General features: G+C 55.6%; 1 protein-coding gene across 1 annotated transcript; it reads right to left on the reverse strand.

The window, feature by feature from the left end:
* Positions 1-5,784: 5,784 nt before the first annotated feature.
* On the reverse strand, positions 5,785-16,579 carry C50H11orf87 (chromosome 50 C11orf87 homolog). Its single transcript, XM_078878270.1, has 2 exons — positions 16,492-16,579; positions 5,785-7,310 (listed from the first exon to the last, which is right to left on the reverse strand). Exon 2 carries the CDS (start codon positions 6,283-6,285, stop codon positions 5,794-5,796), a length of 492 nt encoding a protein of 163 aa, XP_078734396.1. The 5' UTR covers positions 6,286-7,310; positions 16,492-16,579; the 3' UTR covers positions 5,785-5,793.
* Positions 16,580-21,084: the final 4,505 nt, after the last annotated feature.

Genomic DNA, 21,084 nt, shown 5'->3' on the forward strand with positions numbered 1-21,084 from the left:
ATAAAGATTCTCAAATGGTCCATACTTTGGGTTACATGGTCACAATCGTGGACCCCAGAGAGGGAGTCCGATGCAGGCTACCCTGCCTCCAACCCATCGTGGCTTTAACCATCATCCTGGTTTGTGTCAGGAGCACGCGGGGCAGCACGCGAAATAAACGCACACAATCTTGAGTGTCTTGAAGGATATACGGGAAACGTCTTACATTTGTGAAGACAAAGAGGACATGCACATCGGCATTAACCACAAAATCATCAACTTTTATTGTTCACGTTCTCATAATCATTTTCCTCTCCCTCTTATGTCGCTTAATTATCTAAGTAACTAACAATACTCTAGCTAACCCATTAGCACGATTTTAATAGGTAAATGAATACGTAAAGGCAAATATATCAGACCATGTGCATATTGCCATTTGGGTGATAGTATAGCACTGTAGGAATAGTAATCATGATAATAGATACTTCAACACTGATAATACTGCAATTATAATAATAACAATATGATTACCGCCACTAACCCGCACTGACCAGCGTGGTGAAGTATGGTCAAACACAATGAACACCCCCTCCCCTCAATGACCAGCACACGGCGGTGGGGGAGGCCTTAAAATCATCCAGCAGTGGATTGACAACGGGGCTGAGAAGTAATTATCATTTTAATTATTCTAAAGTGATTATTATAGTGTACAGGCGATGTGTGATGTATGCTACGCCCTCTGCGTTAATAGAATCCCCCATACTCCACCCCTCCCCCAAATGTAATCCATTATTTTTGTTTGCAATCAACGGGTTACTAATTGCTTAATATAATTATAATATAGCGGCATCTAGTGGCTTCAGGGGGTGACGTAACGAGGTACAGTACGCTGTACAGATGTGGGCGGGAAGTCCCTGTACCCCTTTAACGATACGAGTCTAGGGAAACGGTGTGAGCAGCTTATACGGCAGGGGTATAGAGACTTTTCGACCACCTCGAACAGAATTGAGAGCGTTGTGTGTTTTTTTTATTGTGTCGGCGTGGAGATGTCTTCATCCAGCAGTGGACTAAACATGTACGCATGGACTTCAACACATTTCAGCAATCAATACACTCACCCACACGTGTCTGCTTTAATTGGATGTAATTGCGTGTATAGTGTATGTGTTGTGTGTGTCACGATGTTATGAGCGGTGGCGCAGTGGTTAGCGCACAGGAGCCTCCAGCAATCTCAGGATTCACAGCCATGATAATGACCGAACCTAAATTTCGATTTAAAGCTTCCGTGACTGCAGGGATTCATCTTCTTGGTTCTTTCGGTAAAGTCACGTAGAAGGGAAATAATAAAATAATAACAATAAAACATAATAAAACAATTCTCACGACGTTTCGGCCACAACGCAAGCAGCCGTCCTCAGGTGAAAACCAGGTCTGTCGAGGCGACAGACCCAAGAAAATGACCGAACCGTTTCTGGGCCTCCACGAGATCGACTTATGCTGGGGAGACAAAGGCGGCTGGGCGTGGAGTGCTGGCCACAGCAAAACGGCTCGTGAAGGCGTGTCGGACTCAATAGGTGCTCGCTGACAGCACTTGCCCCACATGGTTATGTAGGCTATACCGGGTAGCTGTGCCTGTGTACATTTGAGATGCAGAGGTGAGATCCGTTCGCGTGCGGAGTGAGATGGGGGTGGCGACAGCTTTGGCGGGGGGGGGGGCTTCATCCAGCAGTGGATCAATCAGGGCTCATGATTATTATAAAAATATATTTGCCGTCGAAGATCAGCGACGATGATTAATGTGGTTTAATTATAACTCTTCATACAAGTTTAACTTGTCTAACCGGCTGAGAAGAACCCAAGAGACGAGACCAGGGCGAGCGGTCTCGTTTGCCACGAGCGAGTGAATGAACGAGCGAAGCGCATTAAATAAGGGAGCAGGCGAGTGGGGAGTTGAGTGAATCGGATGATGGCTGTGTGAGTTGAGCTCTCAAATTGATTTGGTTGTAACCATGTGCCAACTCAAAGGACCAGGTTAGGAGCAGCTGTGTGTGGTGGGGGAGCGGTGGTGTAGCGGTTAGCGCGCTGCGCTGCGAACCTAGCGACCCGGGTTCGATTCCCGCTGACGGCCAACACCAGCGTGACGATTATCTGAGCCGGTCCTGGGCCTCCCCTAGGTCTATTTGGCCTAAAATTAGTACCTGGTGCGGTGTGTAAACGTCGCCACGAGAGAGACAAAGGCGGCTAGGCGAGGAGCTGGCCCACCCACCCCCTCGTGTGCCGTTCTGGCCTTCATAGGTGCGCGCTAACAGCACTTGCCTCAAAAAGTTTGTTAAGGCTATACGGGGGATATTTGCCTTTGTGAAATCCCAAGGGTGGAGCGGTAGCGTCGTGGTTAGCGCGCTGCGCTACGAAACCCGGCGACCCGAGTTCGATTCCCGCACACGGTCAACAGCAGTGACGTGTATCTGAACCCGGTCCTGGGCCCTCTCCTAGGTTGACTCGGCCTCAAATAAATACCTGGTGCGGCGTGGTGCTGGACACCCCCCCACCCCCTTTGGTGCCATGCCCGCCTTCATAAGGTGCTCGATAACAACACTTGCCCCAACAGTCTGTTAAGGCTGTGGAATCCTAACCTCGGTAATCTGCGTGGTAATTTTTTTTTGCAAAAATTGAAAAAACGCGGAGCGCCGTGACGTAGGCACGCAATGGGCACGCCTCATGCGTAATGACGTCACTGGATCTTTAACTGTTCACTGTGCAGCAGACCGCGCGTGTCGCTAATTAGTGACACGCGTAATTAAAGCCAATTAATGCATCATCAATTAAGTATTAGCCTGGTTATAACGCCCTGCCGTACGCGTGACTGTGTGTGTGTTGTGCCTGTGGCCATGATGCACGCCCGGCCGTCTTTGTCTCCCCAGCGATTTTGGGTTTAGCCTGGGATAATGCTTTAGATTGGTGACCAGAAATGAAAAACAAAGATCCCCCGTATAGCCTTTACAGACTTGGTCGAAAGTGCTGTTAGCGTGCACGTATGAAGGCCGGCACGGCACACGAGGGAGTGGGTGGCCAACACCACGCCCGGTCGCCTTTGTCTCCCCAGTGACGATGTTTACACACCGCAGCAGGTACTTATTTGAGGCCGAGTCGACCTAGGGGCGCAGGGCCCGTTCAAGTAATCGTCACTGGTGTTGGCCATGAGCGGACATCGAATCCGGGACGCTGGCTTCGTAGCGCAGCGCACTAACCGCTACACTACCGCTCCCAATTAGATGGGTGACCACCTCTCTATACACACACGCACAGAGCACGCGTTACGGACAGCTTTTCTGTCAAACCTTAAGTAAACAAATCCATTGCCGGACTGTGCCTCCACGCCCCCGCCTGGAATCCACCAAATCTCCGTTGACCATCGTGGTGAAGTATGGTCTAATAACATCGACGGACCCGCATGGCATGGTGGGAGGATTGACACGAAACGCTGTACATTATACTGGTAGGAACCTCCTGGTTACACCAGCCCACAAGGGATTATTGTGTTCGTCGTGCAGGGAGGGGCTGGGTAGGGAGGGGCTGGGTGGGGAGGGGATCGGCGGGGAGGGTGGTGCTGGGTGGGGAGGGGAGGGAGGGGCTGGGTGGCGAGGGTGGGGAGGGGCTGAGTGGGGAGGGGCTGGTCACCCCGTGGTGCCCTTATAAAACTCAACGTTTAACCTACTCACGCCGGCTTGTGCCCGCCCTCACAGTCGGCCATATTTGCGGAATACACCACGCCGCCGTTGACCCTGGCCATTGACCGAGCAACCCAACGTTCCTACCAGCTCCCTCCGCAGGACAATGTGTTTATTAATCGTTCTATGCGATGCGTTCTCTGTAGCCACTAGAGGCCGCTGCATTCCTCGCAAGGTCCCGAAAGAAAAAAAAACCCACCCACAATAAAATCGATTAATAATTATTGCATCGCGGCAACCCATTGACTCGAGAAGTGGTGAGATTCCTTTTAACCATACTTCACCATTTGTGTATATATATTCAGAGAAGCAATTAATGGTTGCCATGGCGACTTTGGCAGTGTGGGGATGTAGGGGGGGGGGTAGGATCCTTCGTGCGCGTGCGTGCGCGCAACCAATTAATCCCGCTCCCACGTGGTTCTGGGGGGGCGGGGCACTGGGGGGGGGGGGGGGCTCTGGGGGGGGGTTGTTGGAGCGGATGGGTAAGGCTTGAGGGGAGGGCTGTCGGGGTGCATGGGTGGATAGAGGGGAGGGGTGAGGGTGGCATTGCATTGATAGGACGTGCGGACCTCCACTCGGCATGCGGGGGGCTATCATCCAGCAGTGGATTGGCGTTGGGGTCAACAGATAAAGGACACGCGGAGTCGTCAGGAACAGCAGGACACCAACCCATCGATGTTCGCTTGTTTCGAATCGTGAGCCCGAATCGAATCGAGGCTACTGATTATCTCGTTGTCGCGGGTAAATCGATACGTCGATGGTGTCGGGGTTGGTGGAAGCCGATGGGATGGAATAGCCCTCTTTGTAGGACCCGTCGCCCACGCTGTGTATGTATAGACAGCAGAGGAGCAGTTCAGCCAAATCCACCGTTGTACTGAACTTCTATCCCACCCGCACGTCTATGCTCCCCTCCTGAAGTTCACCAAACCAGAAGTGACCCAGCGAGGTGAAGTATGGTCAAATAGCCCTCCCACCCCTCCTCCTCCCGCCGTCTCCACGGCCCGCACGGCGGAGTGGAGATGCACTCATCCAGCAGTGGATTGACACAGGGATGTGTACATGCATGTGTATGTACATACGTGTGTGTGTGTGCGTTTGTAAGCATGTCTGCATATATAAATAGTAGTTCGGATACGTTAAGCAATATATAGCAATTCAGTATATCGCACACGTGTCGCACGTACGAGTGTGCACGAGTGTGTGTGCGTATCTCCGGCAGTCATCCACGTCGGGTAACCTATAACACCTGGGTGTGCGTACGCGTGAACTCCTGCCAGCAAGCCTTCACCACCACTCCACGTGATCGTCTCAAAGTTGCACCTAGCCTGGCACAAGCGTTGTTGTGTCGTGTGTAGGGTTTGTGTGTGTGTGCGCGCGTGTCCCTGTGTTTATCTAACCAACACCAATGACGAATATCTTAAGCTGTGCTGGGCCTCCCCGAGGTCGACTCGGCCTCAAAGTGATACGTGGTGCGATGTGTAAACATTGCCACTGGGGAGACAAAGGCGGCCGGGCGTGGTTCTGCTCACCCACCCCCTCGTGTGCCGTGCCGGCCTTCATATGTGCTCGCTAATAGCACTTGCCTCAACAGTCTGTTAAAGCCTATACGGGGGATCTTTGTCTTTATGAGTGTGTGTGTTTGAGTGTATGTGTACAGTATACATGGGAGCGATACGAACCCCGGCAACCTGAGTTCGAGTCCAGGCCACGGCTAACATCAGTAGCGAGAAATCACATCCACGAACCAGTCGCTTTGGCCTCCCTTGAATGGTCGGCAGCCTGAACATGAGTAACCGATGCGGCGAATAAAACACAATCTGCAGCAGCGGGGAGACAAAGGCGGTCGGGCGTCGTCGTGCTGTCCACGGCAGCACCCCCCCCCCCCCCCGTGCTTCGCTCCGACCTTATTACCACTCGATGCGCGCTCACAGCACTTGCCCTCACAGTTCGCCCGGCTTCACGGGGAACCTTTGTCTTTGTGTGCAGCGTCGTCTTCACGTGCTGCCCGCTCTACTTGGGGCCCCCACCACCCCACCGCCACCACCACCGCCCCCCCCTCCCCACCTTTCCACAACCACCGCCGCTCTCAGGCCAATCTATCGGGTGGCCCCCCGCGACTGGGCGCGTCGCGGGTCGGAGGCCGCGACCCCCTGGGGCCGCCCCCCTGGTCGCGCTCAAACTCTTCCTGTGCGCGTCGCAGTTCCCGTTCCTTGACTCCGCGCCGGCGACAGCAGAAGGCGGCGAGAGACGCGAACAGCAGCAGGCACAGCAGGGACAGCAGCAGGCACAGCACGAGCAGCGACGAGGGAGCTATGTGTGTCTGCTGAAGCAGCTGCTGCTCCTCGTGCTGCTGCTGCTGGACCACCTGCTGCAGATACTGCAGCGGCTGCCGGGGCTGTGACGCAGCATGCAAGCGGGAGAGAAGTCCCTCCTCGCTCGGCCAAATTCGATCCCGAGGTGGCGGCCAAGTGCTGACGGCTTCGGCCACGGTTTGGTTGACGGCCGAGTTGGTGGCGGCGGCGGTGGTGGTGGTTGTGGTGGTTGTTGTGGTGGTTGTTTCGAAGGTGGCAGCCTCCATCGTTGAGCTTTGGTGACGCTTTGGACTGTAGATGCTATGATGATGAGTTGTGATGCTGGGGGAAGAGACGGTGCCAACCACCCACCTGGCCAATCAGACACTACTACCAAACTTTACCCGAACCTCGACTAACGGTTACAATGACGATCTCGACTCGGATAACTAATCAGCCACTAGTACTAGCCCTAATAAACTAGCCAATAGGACTAGCCTTAATAAACTAGCCACTGGTACTAGCCCTAACAAACTAGCCAATAGGACTAGCCCTAATAAACTAGCCAATAGGACTAGCCCTAATAAACTAGCCACTGGTACTAGCCCTAACAAACTAGCCAATAGGACTAGCCCTAATAAACTAGCCAATAGGACTAGCCCTAATAAACTAGCCACTGGTACTAGCCCTAATAAACTAGCCACTCGTACTAGCCTGCACAAACTAGCCAATAGGACTAGCCCTAATAAACTAGCCACTAGGACTAGCCCCCGACCACTTATAAACTAGCCACTAGTACTAGCCCTAATAAACTAGCCAATATGACTAGCCCTAATAAACTAGCCACTCGTACTAGCCCCCTACCCCTTACTAACCAGCCAATAGCACTAGCCCCCCTAACACCCCTCACTCCACTGCCGGCCGCGACCACCAGCCGCCTCCCACCTCTGGCGCTCAGTGGCTACTTTTTCTTGGACGTGTGGCCAACGCGCAGATCCGCTCCGTGGTAAAAAAAACAAACAAACAAACTTGGGGTCTCAACGCGCCGCGCAGGTAGCTTCCGTGCGTTGTCGACGTCCCGCAGGAGCTCCTCGATCTCACCGTTACCACTGCAGGCGTGTGCGTGCTCTCGTCCACGTATTTTTATCCCCACGCTTGATGATCTTCCGGATGGGGAAATATCTCGCGCGTGCCGTGGCGATGTCTTGTCAGCGGTAGGGGTTGCTCCCGGAGGAGACTTGTCCCTCTCACCACCACCCCCAAGTTCTCCTCCTCTCCCCCCCACCACCACCACCACCACCCCGAGTGGTGGCTATCCTCGCAACACACGAGAAGGGGGGGGGGGTTGTGGGAGGGAGGGAGGCAGAGAGGCGACACCGACGTTACGTTTCACGTCTGCACAACAGCGGGGTGACGTCACACGGGGGTTAGGTGGGGTTGGGGGCGGGGGGGGGGCGGGGGGGCGGGGGGTGTAACTTTGCACCGAAAAAATATAATAATCGGTTGTCATCGATTATCATCGGCGATCGATTGAATAAGCTCGCAATAGACATCGGGGTGCACGGCATTTGGCCAAAAACGACGCAACATGGGGCGGGCGGGGGGGAGGAGAGGCCTTCATCCGACAGCAACATGTATGTTGTATGTATGTGTGTGATGGGGGTCACGTGACACCGGTCAGCCACTCGAGGTCGATGACACTCGCCACAATGATTTTCAGAGTTCAAAGTGGCGTTAGTTACGGGGGGTGCAGGCGGTGAAAATGCACCGGGTCCCAGCATGGGAAGAGGGGGCGGGGGGTATATATTTGACAGGGGTGAGCTCCCCCAGGGTTCAGTAGCTCATCACTGAGGCTCATAGAGCCAGGCTAAGGCTCCCCCAGGGTTCAGTAGCTCATCACTGAGGCTCATAGAGCCAGGCTGAGGCTCATAGAGCCAGGCTGAGGCTCATAGAGCCAGGCTAAGGCTCCCCTAGGGTTCAGTAGCTCATCACTGAGGCTCGTAGAGCCAGGCTAAGGCTCCCCCAGGGTTCAGTAGCTCATCACTGAGGCTTATAGAGCCATGCTAAGGCTCCCCCAGGGTTCAATAGCTCATCACTGAGGCTCATAGAGCCAGGCTAAGGCTCCCCTAGGGTTCAGTAGCTCATCACTGAGGCTCATAGAGCCAGGCTAAGGCTCCCCCAGGGTTCAGTAGCTCATCACTGAGGCTCATAGAGCCAGGCTGAGGCTCATAGAGCCAGGCTGAGGCTCATAGAGCCAGGCTAAGGCTCCCCTAGGGTTCAGTAGCTCATCACTGAGGCTCGTAGAGCCAGGCTAAGGCTCCCCCAGGGTTCAGTAGCTCATCACTGAGGCTTATAGAGCCATGCTAAGGCTCCCCCAGGGTTCAGTAGCTCATCACTGAGGCTCATAGAGCCAGGCTAAGGCTCCCCCAGGGTTCAGTAGCTCATCACTGAGGCTCGTAGAGCCAGGTTAAGGCTCCCCCAGGGTTCAGTAGCTCATCACTGAGGCTTATAGAGCCAGGCTAAGGCTCCCCTAGGGTTCAGTAGCTCATCACTGAGGCTCATAGAGCCAGGCTAAGGCTCCCCCAGGGTTCAGTAGCTCATCACTGAGGCTCATAGAGCCAGGCTAAGGCTCCCCCAGGGTTCAGTAGCTCATCATTGAGGCTCATAGAGCCAGGCTAAGGCTCCCCCAGGGTTCAGTAGCTCATCACTGAGGCTCATAGAGCCAAGCTAAGGCTCCCCCAGGGTTCAATAGCTCATCACTGAGGCTCATAGAGCCAGGCTAAGGCTCCCCTAGGGTTCAGTAGCTCATCACTGAGGCTCATAGAGCCAGGCTAAGGCTCCCCCAGGGTTCAGTAGCTCATCACTGAGGCTCATAGAGCCAGGCTGAGGCTCATAGAGCCAGGCTGAGGCTCATAGAGCCAGGCTAAGGCTCCCCTAGGGTTCAGTAGCTCATCACTGAGGCTCGTAGAGCCAGGCTAAGGCTCCCCCAGGGTTCAGTAGCTCATCACTGAGGCTTATAGAGCCATGCTAAGGCTCCCCCAGGGTTCAGTAGCTCATCACTGAGGCTCATAGAGCTAGGCTGAGGCTCATAGAGCCAGGCTAAGTCTCCCCTAGGGTTCAGTAGCTCATCACTGAGGCTCATAGAGCCAGGCTAAGGCTCCCCCAGGGTTCAGTAGCTCATCACTGAGGCTCATAGAGCCAGGCTGAGGCTTATAGAGCCATGCTAAGGCTCCCCCAGGGTTCAGTAGCTCATCACTGAGGCTCATAGAGCCAGGCTGAGGCTTATAGAGCCAGGCTAAGGCTCCCCCAGGGTTCAGTAGCTCATCACTGAGGCTCATAGAGCCAGGCTAAGGCTCCCCCAAGGGTTCAGTAGCTCATCACTGAGGCTCATAGAGCCAGGCTGAGGCTCATAGAGCCAGGCTGAGGCTCATAGAGCCAGGCCAAGGCTCCCCTAGGGTTCAGTAGCTCATCACTGAGGCTCGTAGAGCCAGGCTAAGGCTCCCCCAGGGTTCAGTAGCTCATCACTGAGGCTCATAGAGCCAGGCTAAGGCTCCCCCAGGGTTCAGTAGCTCATCACTGAGGCTCCTAGAGCCAGGCTGAGGCTCATAGAGCCAGGCTGAGGCTCATAGAGCCAGGCTAAGGCTCCCCCAGGGTTCAGTAGCTCATCACTGAGGCTCATAGAGCCAGGCTAAGGCTCCCCCAGGGTTCAGTAGCTCATCACTGAGGCTCATAGAGCCAGGCTGAGGCTCATAGAGCCAGGCTGAGGCTCATAGAGCCAGGCTAAGGCTCCCCTAGGGTTCAGTAGCTCATCACTGAGGCTCGTAGAGCCATGCTAAGGCTCCCCCAGGGTTCAGTAGCTCATCACTGAGGCTCATAGAGCTAGGCTGAGGCTCATTGAGCCAGGCTAAGGCTCCCCTAGGGTTCAGTAGCTCATCACTGAGGCTCATAGAGCCAGGCTAAGGCTCCCCCAGGGTTCAGTAGCTCATCACTGAGGCTCATAGAGCCAGGCTGAGGCTCATAGAGCCAGGCTGAGGCTCATAGAGTCAGGCTAAGGCTCCCCTAGGGTTCAGTAGCTCATCACTGAGGCTCGTAGAGCCAGGCTAAGGCTCCCCCAGGGTTCAGTAGCTCATCACTGAGGCTTATAGAGCCATGCTAAGGCTCCCCCAGGGTTCAGTAGCTCATCACTGAGGCTTATAGAGCCAGGCTAAGGCTCCCCCAGGGTTCAGTAGCTCATCACTGAGGCTCATAGAGCTAGGCTGAGGCTCACAGAGCCAGGCTAAGGCTCCCCTAGGGTTCAGTAGCTCATCACTGAGGCTCATAGAGCCAGGCTAAGGCTCCCCCAGGGTTCAGTAGCTCATCACTGAGGCTCATAGAGCCAGGCTAAGGCTCCCCCAGGGTTCAGTAGCTCATCACTGAGGCTCATAGAGCTAGGCTAAGGCTCCCCTAGGGTTCAGTAGCTCATCACTGAGGCTCATAGAGCCAGGCTAAGGCTCCCCCAGGGTTCAGTAGCTCATCACTGAGGCTCATAGAGCCAGGCTAAGGCTCCCCCAGGGTTCAGTAGCTCATCACTGAGGCTCATAGAGCCAGGCTAAGGCTCCCCTAGGGTTCAGTAGCTCATCACTGATGCTCATAGAGCCAGGCTAAGGCTCCCCTAGGGTTCAGTAGCTCATCACTGAGGCTCATAGAGCCAGGCTAAGGCTCCCCCAGGGGTTAGTAGCTCATCACTGAGGCTCATAGAGCTAGGCTAAGGCTCTCCCAGGGTTCAGTAGCTCATCACTGAGGCTCATAGAGCCAGGCTAAGGCTCCCCCAGGGGTTAGTAGCTCATCACTGAGGCTCATAGAGCTAGGCTAAGGCTCCCCCAGGGGTTAGTAGCTCATCACTGAGGCTCATAGAGCCAGGCTAAGTCTCCCCCAGGGTTCAGTAGCTCATCACTGAGGCTCATAGAGCCAGGCTATGGCTCCCCTAGGGTTCAGTAGCTCATCACTGAGGCTCATAGAGCCAGGCTAAGGCTCCCCTAGGGTTCAGTCGTCGGTGTTGTTCACTGTAAGGTATTAAGGAATTAAGGATTTGCATTCATTGAGCGTTTAAATGCCCCAGCATCTCAAAGCTCTCCGCAGCACAACCCGCTCTGTCGCGTGCGCAGGCAGCGCAACTGCACTCAATCGGAGCCAGGCGCCTTGGGGTCGAGGTAGAAAGGGACGGAGGGGGGGGGGGGGCGATTGGACGAGGAGGGGACTGGGGGGGGGAGGTGGTGGAGAGGCCCCTCAATTTAATTCCTTGCCAACCCTCCACACTCGTGCCCACTGATCGCATCGCCAATCGTCATCGCTCGTCGATTTGCCGTGAGTGTCCCGCGCGCTGCCACGAGGCGGCTAGCCCGTGCGGCCAGGTGGAGGAGGGGGGGGGGGGGCTAAAGGGAGGGGGGGCATTTAGGGAATGAAGGGCGCGTGTCACGAGTGGACAACATTTGTAATTCTAGATTTGAAGCTTTCGTGACTGCAAGGATTCATACTCATAGGTTTTTTTCGGTAAAGTCACGTAGGTAAAAAATAAATTAAAATTAATAAAAGTTTTTATTTTATTTTACTTTCTGCGTGGCTTTACCGAAAGAACCTAAGAAGATGATTCCTTGCAGTCACGAAAGCTTCAAATCTAGAATTAATAAAAGTAAAATAAAAAATAAAATCACGATGTTTCGGAGGCAACACAAGCTTCCGTTTTCAGGTGGAACCGTCACAGCAATATACAGCAATCCTGCTAAAAGCATTTGTAATCTACACTTAGCGCCGGCAGGAGTAGCAGCAGCAGCAGCAGCAGCCGCCACCTTCTGAATGCATTACTATCGGTGCCCGTGTGCGTGGTGGGGACAACCCGGCCTCAAATCTGTACCTGGCGCGGTGTGTAAAACATCGCCACTGGGTAGACAAAGGCGGCCTGGAGTGGTGTTGGCCCACACCCCCCCCCCCCCACTCCTTCTGTACCGTGCCGGCCTTCAAAGATGCTCGCCAATAGCACTTGAACCAAACGGTTCATTCAGACGCTGTCTTTCCGACAGCCCTGTTCTTCACCTGAGGACGGCTGCTTGCGTTGTGGCCGAAACGTCGTGAGAATTGTATTTTATTACGTTTTATTTTTATTATTTTATTATTTCCCTTCTACGTGACTTTACCGAAAGAACCAAGAAGATGAATCCCTGCAGTCACGAAAGCTTTAAATCGAAACCAAACGGTCTGTTAGGGCTATACGGGGGCCCTTTGTCTTTGTGGTGGGTGAGCGGTGGCGCAGTGGTTAGCTCGCTGCGCTACGATCCCAGGCAAAACCCGAGTTCGATTCCCGCTCAAGATCCAAACGCCAGTGACGAATATATCTGAACTGGTCCTGGCACGCCGCTCCTTCTAGGCAGACTCGTCCTTAAACTGGTACCCGGTGTTGTGTGCAAACACCAGCAATGGGGATACAAAGGCGGTCCGGCGTGGTTTTGAGCCACCACCACAATTGTCCGCACCAGAGTAGCTTGACCCATTGTTTTAACTGCCTCGCCAGAAGATCGGACCGGAGATTTCTGAAAAACTATTTTCTAATAATTACATTTGGCAGCATCCTTGCATGTGTGTGTGTGTGTTGTATTTGTCTTCATGGATGTTTGGGATAGATATGTATGTGTCGTTGTGTGTGTGTGTGCGAGTTCGATTCCCACTCACGACCAATAATATCGGCACATTTTAGGCGATCCCGGGCCCCTTCTGGGTCGACTCGGCCTTAAACGAGTACCCGATGCAGTGTGTAATTACGTGCACTGTAGAAACAAAGGCGGTCGGGCGTGGTATTGGCAACTCACCCGCCCGTGCGCCATGCCCAGGCCTTCCTTCATAGGGTGCTGGCAAACAGAACTTGCCCCGAAAGTCGGTTAAGGCGATTCAGGGCGGGCGGGGGTAGGATATTTGTCTTTGACGAGCCAATGAGAAGCGAACGTTACACAACCTGGAGCTGTCCAGCACAGTTCAGCACTGGTAACAGCAATGCCATATAAAGCACCATTGCAGCCTATCGTATAGCATACCAAACACTCCAAACAGCCTATATAATGAGGATGTAGCATAGCCTAACATAGTCAGCTGTGTGCTAAAGCATATATGATTAACCTCTTGGCACAGTTTACCACAGCCTCATGCTGTACAGCATTATCATAGCGTATAGCCCATCCTAGCGCAGCCTACTTGTACATACATGCACACACGCATGTACACACGTGTGTGTGTGTGTGTATGCATGCCTGTGTGCACGTGAATATTTTCGTGTATGTATGGGGAGCGGTAGTGGATGGGTTAGCGTGGACTGCGCTACGAAGCCGGCGTCCCGAGTTCGATTCCCGCTCACAGCCAATACCACTGACGGTTATATCAACCGGTCCTGGGTCTCCCCTAGGTCGACTCGGCCTCAAATGAGCACCTGGTGCGATGTGTAAAATATTGCCACTCGAGAGACGAAGGTGGCCGGGAGTGGTGCTGGCCATCCCCCCCCCCTCGTGTGCCATTCCGGCCTTCTTAGGTGCTCTCTAACAGCACTTGGCCTAACAGTCTGTGAAGACTATTGGGGGATCTTTGTCTTTGTACATCTGTATATGAGCATCGTGTGCCTTACATGTATCTGCATGTGCTTGCGAGAATATGCACGTGTGCATGTGCCATGGACAAAGGCAAAGGTCCAGCCCTGCGGGTGGTATTTGGTCTACTCTTCCATGCTTGGACGTGCGCACACTTTGCACGATCCATCATCGGCATATATCGGCACGGCACAAACTCGTCCCATTGTCTGTCTGCTGCGCTTTGAGAGCCCGACGTGTGAGCGCGTTAGCAGCAGCGCGTTGCATTGAGCGCGCATTAGCATGCGTAAGAGCCAGACGCATTACGGTAATTGACACGCCAGCAGGTATTAAACTTCACGCGCGTATATTTATACGAGGGCAATGACAAAAATCCCCCGTGTAGCCTCCAAGCACTTTGAGCGAACGCCATCCTATTTAGCCCGGCATGGCTCAGGAGGGGGTGGGTGGCCATAACAAATGCGCGGCCGTCTTTGTTTTCCCAGGACTGATATTTACACATCGCACCCAGGTACTAATTTAAGGCTGAATGGACCAAGAGGATGCTTCAGTACCCGGCACTCATTTTAATGGCATTATACTTGAGCGGGAATCGAACTCCATTACATTCACTACGGCTCCCTAGCACGCATACTACACACACACACGCATACGACACACACACGCATACTACACACACACACGCATACTACACACACGCATACTACACGCATGCACGCATACTACACACACGCACAGATATACACGAAGATAGACGCGTATTGCCACACACACACACACACACCTACGGACACACACACCTACAAAGACGACGATCCCCCGTATAGCCTTAACAGACTGTAGGGGCAAGTGCTGTTAGCGAGCACCTATGAAGGCCGGAACGGTACACGAGGGGGTGGGTGACAAGCACCACACCCGACCGCCTTTGTCTCCCAAGTGACGATGTTTACACACCGAACCAGGTACTCATTTGAGGCTGAGTCGACCTAGGGGAGGCCCGGGACCGGTTCAGATAATCGTCACTGGTGTTGGCCGTGAGCTGTAATCGAACCCGGGTCGCAGGGTGCATAGCGCAGCGCGCTAACCGCTACACCACCGCTCCCCCAACACATACATACGGGCACACAGTTACGGACACACACACACACGACCACACACGTTCAGATATGCACAAAAATACGTGACCACACACACACATACAAAAGGTCTTTTGTTAAGCCTCGTTATAGGCTGTGTGCAGAAGTGTTGAGCACATGTAAAGGCTGGTCTCATGCCGGGCTGTCTTTGTCTATCCCCAGCACTATAGTTGACACACCGCACCAGGTACTCATGTTAAGGTCCACCTAGGAGATGCCCAGGATGGGTTCGGATATTTTCATTAGTGATGTTGGCCGTGCGGGGGAATCGAACTCGGGGGGCCGGGTTCGTAGCGCACTGCGCTAAGCACTGCGCCACCGCTCATCAATCCATGCACACAAAGACAAAGATCCCCCCTATAGCCTGTAACGGACTGTTGTGGCAAGTGCTGTTAGCGAGCACCTTTGAATGCCGGCACGGCACACGAGGGGATGGGTGGCCAACACCACGCCCGGCCGCCTTTGTATCCCCCAGTGACGATGTTTTCGCACCGCACCAAGTACTCATTTCAGGCAGAGTCGACCTAGGGGAGGCTCAGTACCGGTTAAGATAACCATCACCGGTGTTGGCCGTGAGCGGGAATCGAACTCGGCCCGCCGGGTTCGTAGCGCAGCGTAGCGCTAACCGCTACACTACCGCTCCCCACGCCGACACACAGACACACATACCGACACACACCGACACACACAGACACACACACTGACACACAGACACACATGCCGACACACACAGACACACACACAGACACATACAGACACATATACCGACACACACCGACACACAGACCGACACACACACACAGACACACACAGACACACACAGACACACCGACACACACACCGACACACACACCGACACACAACCGACACACACACCGACACACACACCGACACACAGACACACACACACACACCGACACACACAGACACACACACCGACACACCGACACACACACAGACACACACAGACACACATACCGACACACACACCGACACACACAGACACACATACCGACACACACACCGACACACACACCGACACACACACAGACACACACAGACACACCGACACACACACCGACACACACACCGACACACAACCGACACACACAACCGACACACACACCGACACACACACCGACACACACACCGACACACAGACACACACACACACCGACACACACAGACACACACACCGACACACCGACACACACACAGACACACACAGACACACATACCGACACACACACCGACACACACAGACACACATACCGACACACACACCGACACACACACCGACACACACACCGACACACACACAGACACACACAGACACACATACCGACACACACACCGACACATACCGACACACACAGACACACACACCGACACACACACAGACACACACAGACACACCGACACACACACCGACACACACACCGACACACAACCGACACACACAACCGACACACACACCGACACACACACCGACACACACACCGACACACAGACACACACACACACCGACACACACAGACACACACACCGACACACCGACACACACACAGACACACACAGACACACATACCGACACACACACCGACACACACAGACACACATACCGACACACACACCGACACACACACCGACACACACACAGACACACACAGACACACATACCGACACACACACCGACACATACCGACACACACAGACACACATACGAACACGCGCGCGGCCAACCCAATCTTACCTTGTCAATCGTCGCGGTTTCTCAGTTCGCCTTCTTCATCTCACGCCATCGCTCTGCGCGATTCGCAGCGTGAGCCTCGGACCCCCCCTCCCCCTCCCCTCCTTCCCCGTCAACTCGGCGAGGTGACCCACGACCCCGCGAGGTCGAGACTCGATGAAGACCTCGGCTGACCCGTGCAGGACACGACCCCTGTGTGTGTGTCCGGCTTATGCGCGAACTCACAAGGGGGGGGGGTGAGAGGGCTGCTCTGGGGATGTCCGCGTTACGGTTGCGATCCTGGATAAGAGGTCGTGGGGAGTTGGGCGTGGGGGGGGGGGGGTACTCTCTTAAGGTTTGCTGTCTGGTGGATACGGGATAGGGGTTCTGCCTGAAGGTACGGAGAGCCGCATGCGGACCCCACTGATCGATGTGCCCTGCGGAAATAGTCTCAGCGACGGTCCCAGCTGCAGCGATAGTGGCAGCGGCAGCCGTGGCCTCGGAAGGAGCAGCAATACTCTCTAGCGGAGGGAGTGGCGCTCACAATCACCTACTCTGCTCTCTCTCTCTCGCTCCCTCCCCTCTTCTTCCTCCACTCTCTCCCCCGTCCCTCCGCGCTCTCCACCCTCCCTCCCTCCACTCTCCCTCGCTCTACTCTCTCCATCCCTCCCACCCCGCGTCTTCCTCCTCTTTTCTCTGTCCCCTCCCCCCCTGCAATCCTTTACCCTCCTCTGCAACATCCCCCACCCTTCCATTTGGCCACCGTCACCCCGCCGTCACCCCCCCTCCCTCCAATTCATCCCCCACCCCCTATACTCCTCTCCCTCCGCCACCCTCTACCTCCCCCACCCTCAACCTCCCCCCACCCCCTTCCTCCCCCCACCCCGTTCCTCCCCCCACCCCCTTCCTCCCCCCACCCCCTTCCTCCCCCCACCCCCTTCCTCCCCCCACCCCCTTCCTCCCCCCTCCCCCAACCTCCTCCCCCCACCTCCTCGGCAACTCCAGTCCCCAATCTCGATGTGGGATGACGTCAGGGCTGACGCCGGCGCGAGAGTAATGCACTCCGAACGTCGCGATGCGATGCGTGCGCTGGGGATGCAGCAGCAGCAGTAGCAGCAGCAGTAGCAGCAGCGGCATCAGCAGTGGCAGTAGCAGCATCAGCAGTGGCAGTATTAGTAGCAGCAGCAGCGGCAGCGGCATCAGTAGCGGCAGCGGCATCAGTAGCGGCAGTAGCATCAGTGGCAGTAGCAGCAGTAGCAGCAGCAGCAGTGACAGCAGCAGTAGCAGCAGCAGCGGCATCCGTAGCATCAGTAGCAGCAGCAGCAGCATCAGTAGCGGCAGCAGCAATAGCAGCAGCAGTAGTAGCAGCAACAGCGGCACCAGTAGCGGCAGCAGCAGAAGGAAAGATCGCGGCGATTTGTCGATTACGATCCACATGAGGGCCCGAACCATGCATGCACGCGGAGGATGGTGTCTGTGTGCGATAACTGATTATCTGCATCATTTCAATCAGCACCAGCCATGTTTTATCCACTGGTGGATGACGCCCGCCAACCGCCCCCCCCCCCCACCTCCCCAAGCTGTCGCCATCTCTCACGATGCTGCGATGTCTGATCCGCGTGAGCACACGAGCTGATTTCACGGCTCCCATCTCCCCCACGTTGGACATTCACCTCCTCCTCCGCCGACGCCGTCAGCGCGGTGCAGACGCGGTCACAATTCGGGGTTAAATGGACACTGGGAAGGGGTCCGAGAGGGACTGGTTCCATGGCAGGATTAGTGTAGAGTTGGCGGCGGTGGCGGCCTGGGCTTCTTGGAGAGGCCCTTCATCTAGCAGTGGATTGACCATGGCTGATGATGAATGGAATAAATGGGTGAGCGGCTCTATGAACGAGTCGAACGAAGTGTAATCCATTGTTGAATCGAATTTATGACGACTCGTCAAATCGTCCCGGCTTGCCAATCGTCAATAATGTATTTTACATTTACATGAATATTACATTGCAATGGTGTGTTCTACGAATGAGTACCAGACACTCATTAATTGCAATGGTCAAACATGCCAACGCAGGACGCTTCTGAAAACGAGTCTCGAGGTCTCATCGAGGTGTTCCTGTCGTGGAGCGGTGGCGCAGTGATTAGCAAACAGCCCAGAGACCTGGCGCAGAACATTCATTAATTGGGTCGTTGTGGACAATTCTACGTTTACTAAAATAGATGGCGCAGCCAACCACGTGTCCGTTTTTCCACGGGGAAAATAGAAAGTGCTTCCCATACAAATCATCAGCCGCACGGCCTCTTGGGAGAGCGTGATTTCATTAGTATTGATTCAGTACAAGCGAACACTCTGGTTTCGACACGCGGGGTCTCATCAGCGGCAGAGTCAGGCTCGCTTCAATCGATGCTGGAGATCTGTCAGGATGTCACAGGCAAGGGAACCCTCTCTTGAAGCCATCGGCTCCGGTCCGACGCAAAATCTACAGAATACGAAACTCAACTCGCTCGCACGTGCTCCAACTGCTGCGCCGGAAGGTGGAGGGTGAGGAATGGGATGGTGAGGAGTGATGAGTGGGAGGGTGAGAAGTGGGAGGGTGATGAGTGGGAGGGTAAGGAGTGGGAGGGTGAGGAGGGTGATGAGTGGGAGGGTGAAGAGTGGGAGGGTGAGGAGTGGGAGGGTGATGAGTGGGAGGGTGATGAGTGGGAGGGTGATGAGTGGGAGGGTGATGAGTGGGAGGGTGAGGAGTGGGAGGGTGAGGAGTGGGAGGGTGAGGAGTGGGAGGGTGAGAGAGGGTGATGAGTGGGAGGGTGAGGAGTGGGAGGGTGAGAGAGGGTGATGAGTGGGAGGGTGAGGAGTGGAAGGGTGAGGAGTGGGATGGTGAGGAATGGGAGGGTGAGGAGTGGGAGGGTGAGGAGTGGGAGGGTGATGAGTGGGAGGGTGATGAGTGGGAGGGTGATGAGTGGGAGGGTGATGAGTGGGAGGGTGATGAGTGGGAGGGTGATGAGTGGGAGGGTGATGAGTGGGAGGGTGATGAGTGGGAGGGTGAGGAGTGGGAGGGTGAGGAGTGGGAGGGTGAGGAGTGGGAGGGTGAGGAGTGGAAGGGTGAGGAGTGGGATGGTGAGGAATGGGAGGGTGAGGAGTGGGAGGGGGGATGATGCAGAGGAGTGGGAGGAGAGGGATGAGGGGGACAAAGGAGGAATGAGGCGGGGCGTGTTTCATCAGTGAGAATGCGGAGGCCCGCGTGCAGATCCGTCTCTAATCCGCCCTCGCAGTTTCTTCATCGGATTTTCGAGGAGAGCGCTGAGACTCGCCGTGAGATGCGCCGCCTCATTATAACCAACGGCGAGGAGCAAACACGAAATAATAAAATAACTCGAGCCGCCACGGCGAACACCGCGCACACGTGCACACAGCCACTTCGCGTCGTCTCTCCCCACCCCACCCACCCACCTAACACCCACCCACCCAACACCCACCCACCCACCCAACACCCACCCACCCATCACCCCACCCATCACCCCACCCATCACCCCACCATCACCCATCACCCACCCCACTCATCACCCACCCCACCCCACCCATCACCCACCCATCACCCACCAACTCACCCACCCATCACCCACCAACTCACCCACCCACCCATCACCCACCCACCCCACCCACCCATCACCCACCCACCCACCCCACCCACCCAACACCCACCCACCCACCCAACACCCACCCATCACCCAACACCCACCCATCACCCCACCCACCCACCCAACACCCACCCATCACCCCACCCACCCACCCATCACCCCACCCACCCACCCACCCATCACCCCACCCACCCACCCACCCATCACCCCACCCACCCACCCATCACCCCACCCACCCACCCATCACCCCACCCACCCACCCATCACCCCACCCACCCATCACCCCACCCATCACCCCACCCATCACCCCACCATCACCCATCACCCACCCACCCCACCCATCACCCACCCACCCCACCCATCACCCACCCACCCCACCCATCACCCACCCACCCCACTCATCACCCACCCCACCCCACCCATCACCCACCCCACCCCACCCATCACCCACCCCACCCCACCCATCACCCACCACACCCCACCCATCACCCACCAACTCACCACCCACCCATCACCCACCCACCCATCACCCACCCACCCCACCCACCCATCACCCACCCACCCACCCCACCCACCCATCACCCACCCACCCCACCCACCCCACCCATCACCCACCCACCACCCACCCCACCCATCACCCACCCCACCCATCACCCACCCACCACCCACCTACTCAGCACCCACCCCACTCATCACCCATCCACCCCACCCATCACCCACCCCACCCACCCATCACCCACCCCACCCATCACCCACCCCACCCATCACCCACGCACCCCACCCACCCCACCCATCATCCACCCACCCCACCCATCACCCACCCATCACCCACCCCACCCATCACCCACCCACCCCACTCATCACCCACCCACCCCACCCATCACCCACCCACCCACCACCCACCTACTCACCACCCACCCGAACTCTTTCCTAACAACAAACACCGCGCTCGATTCAAAATCACACGCGGCACATTGATTG

The sequence above is a fragment of the Lampetra fluviatilis genome, chromosome 50 (assembly GCF_964198595.1).
Source record: "Lampetra fluviatilis chromosome 50, kcLamFluv1.1, whole genome shotgun sequence".
In the NCBI taxonomy this organism is placed as follows: domain Eukaryota; kingdom Metazoa; phylum Chordata; class Hyperoartia; order Petromyzontiformes; family Petromyzontidae; genus Lampetra; species Lampetra fluviatilis.

Bases quoted from the DNA above. Each gene is read 5' to 3' on its own strand.
- C50H11orf87 (XM_078878270.1), bottom strand. From the start codon at position 6,285: ATGGAGGCTGCCACCTTCGAAACAACCACCACAACAACCACCACAACC.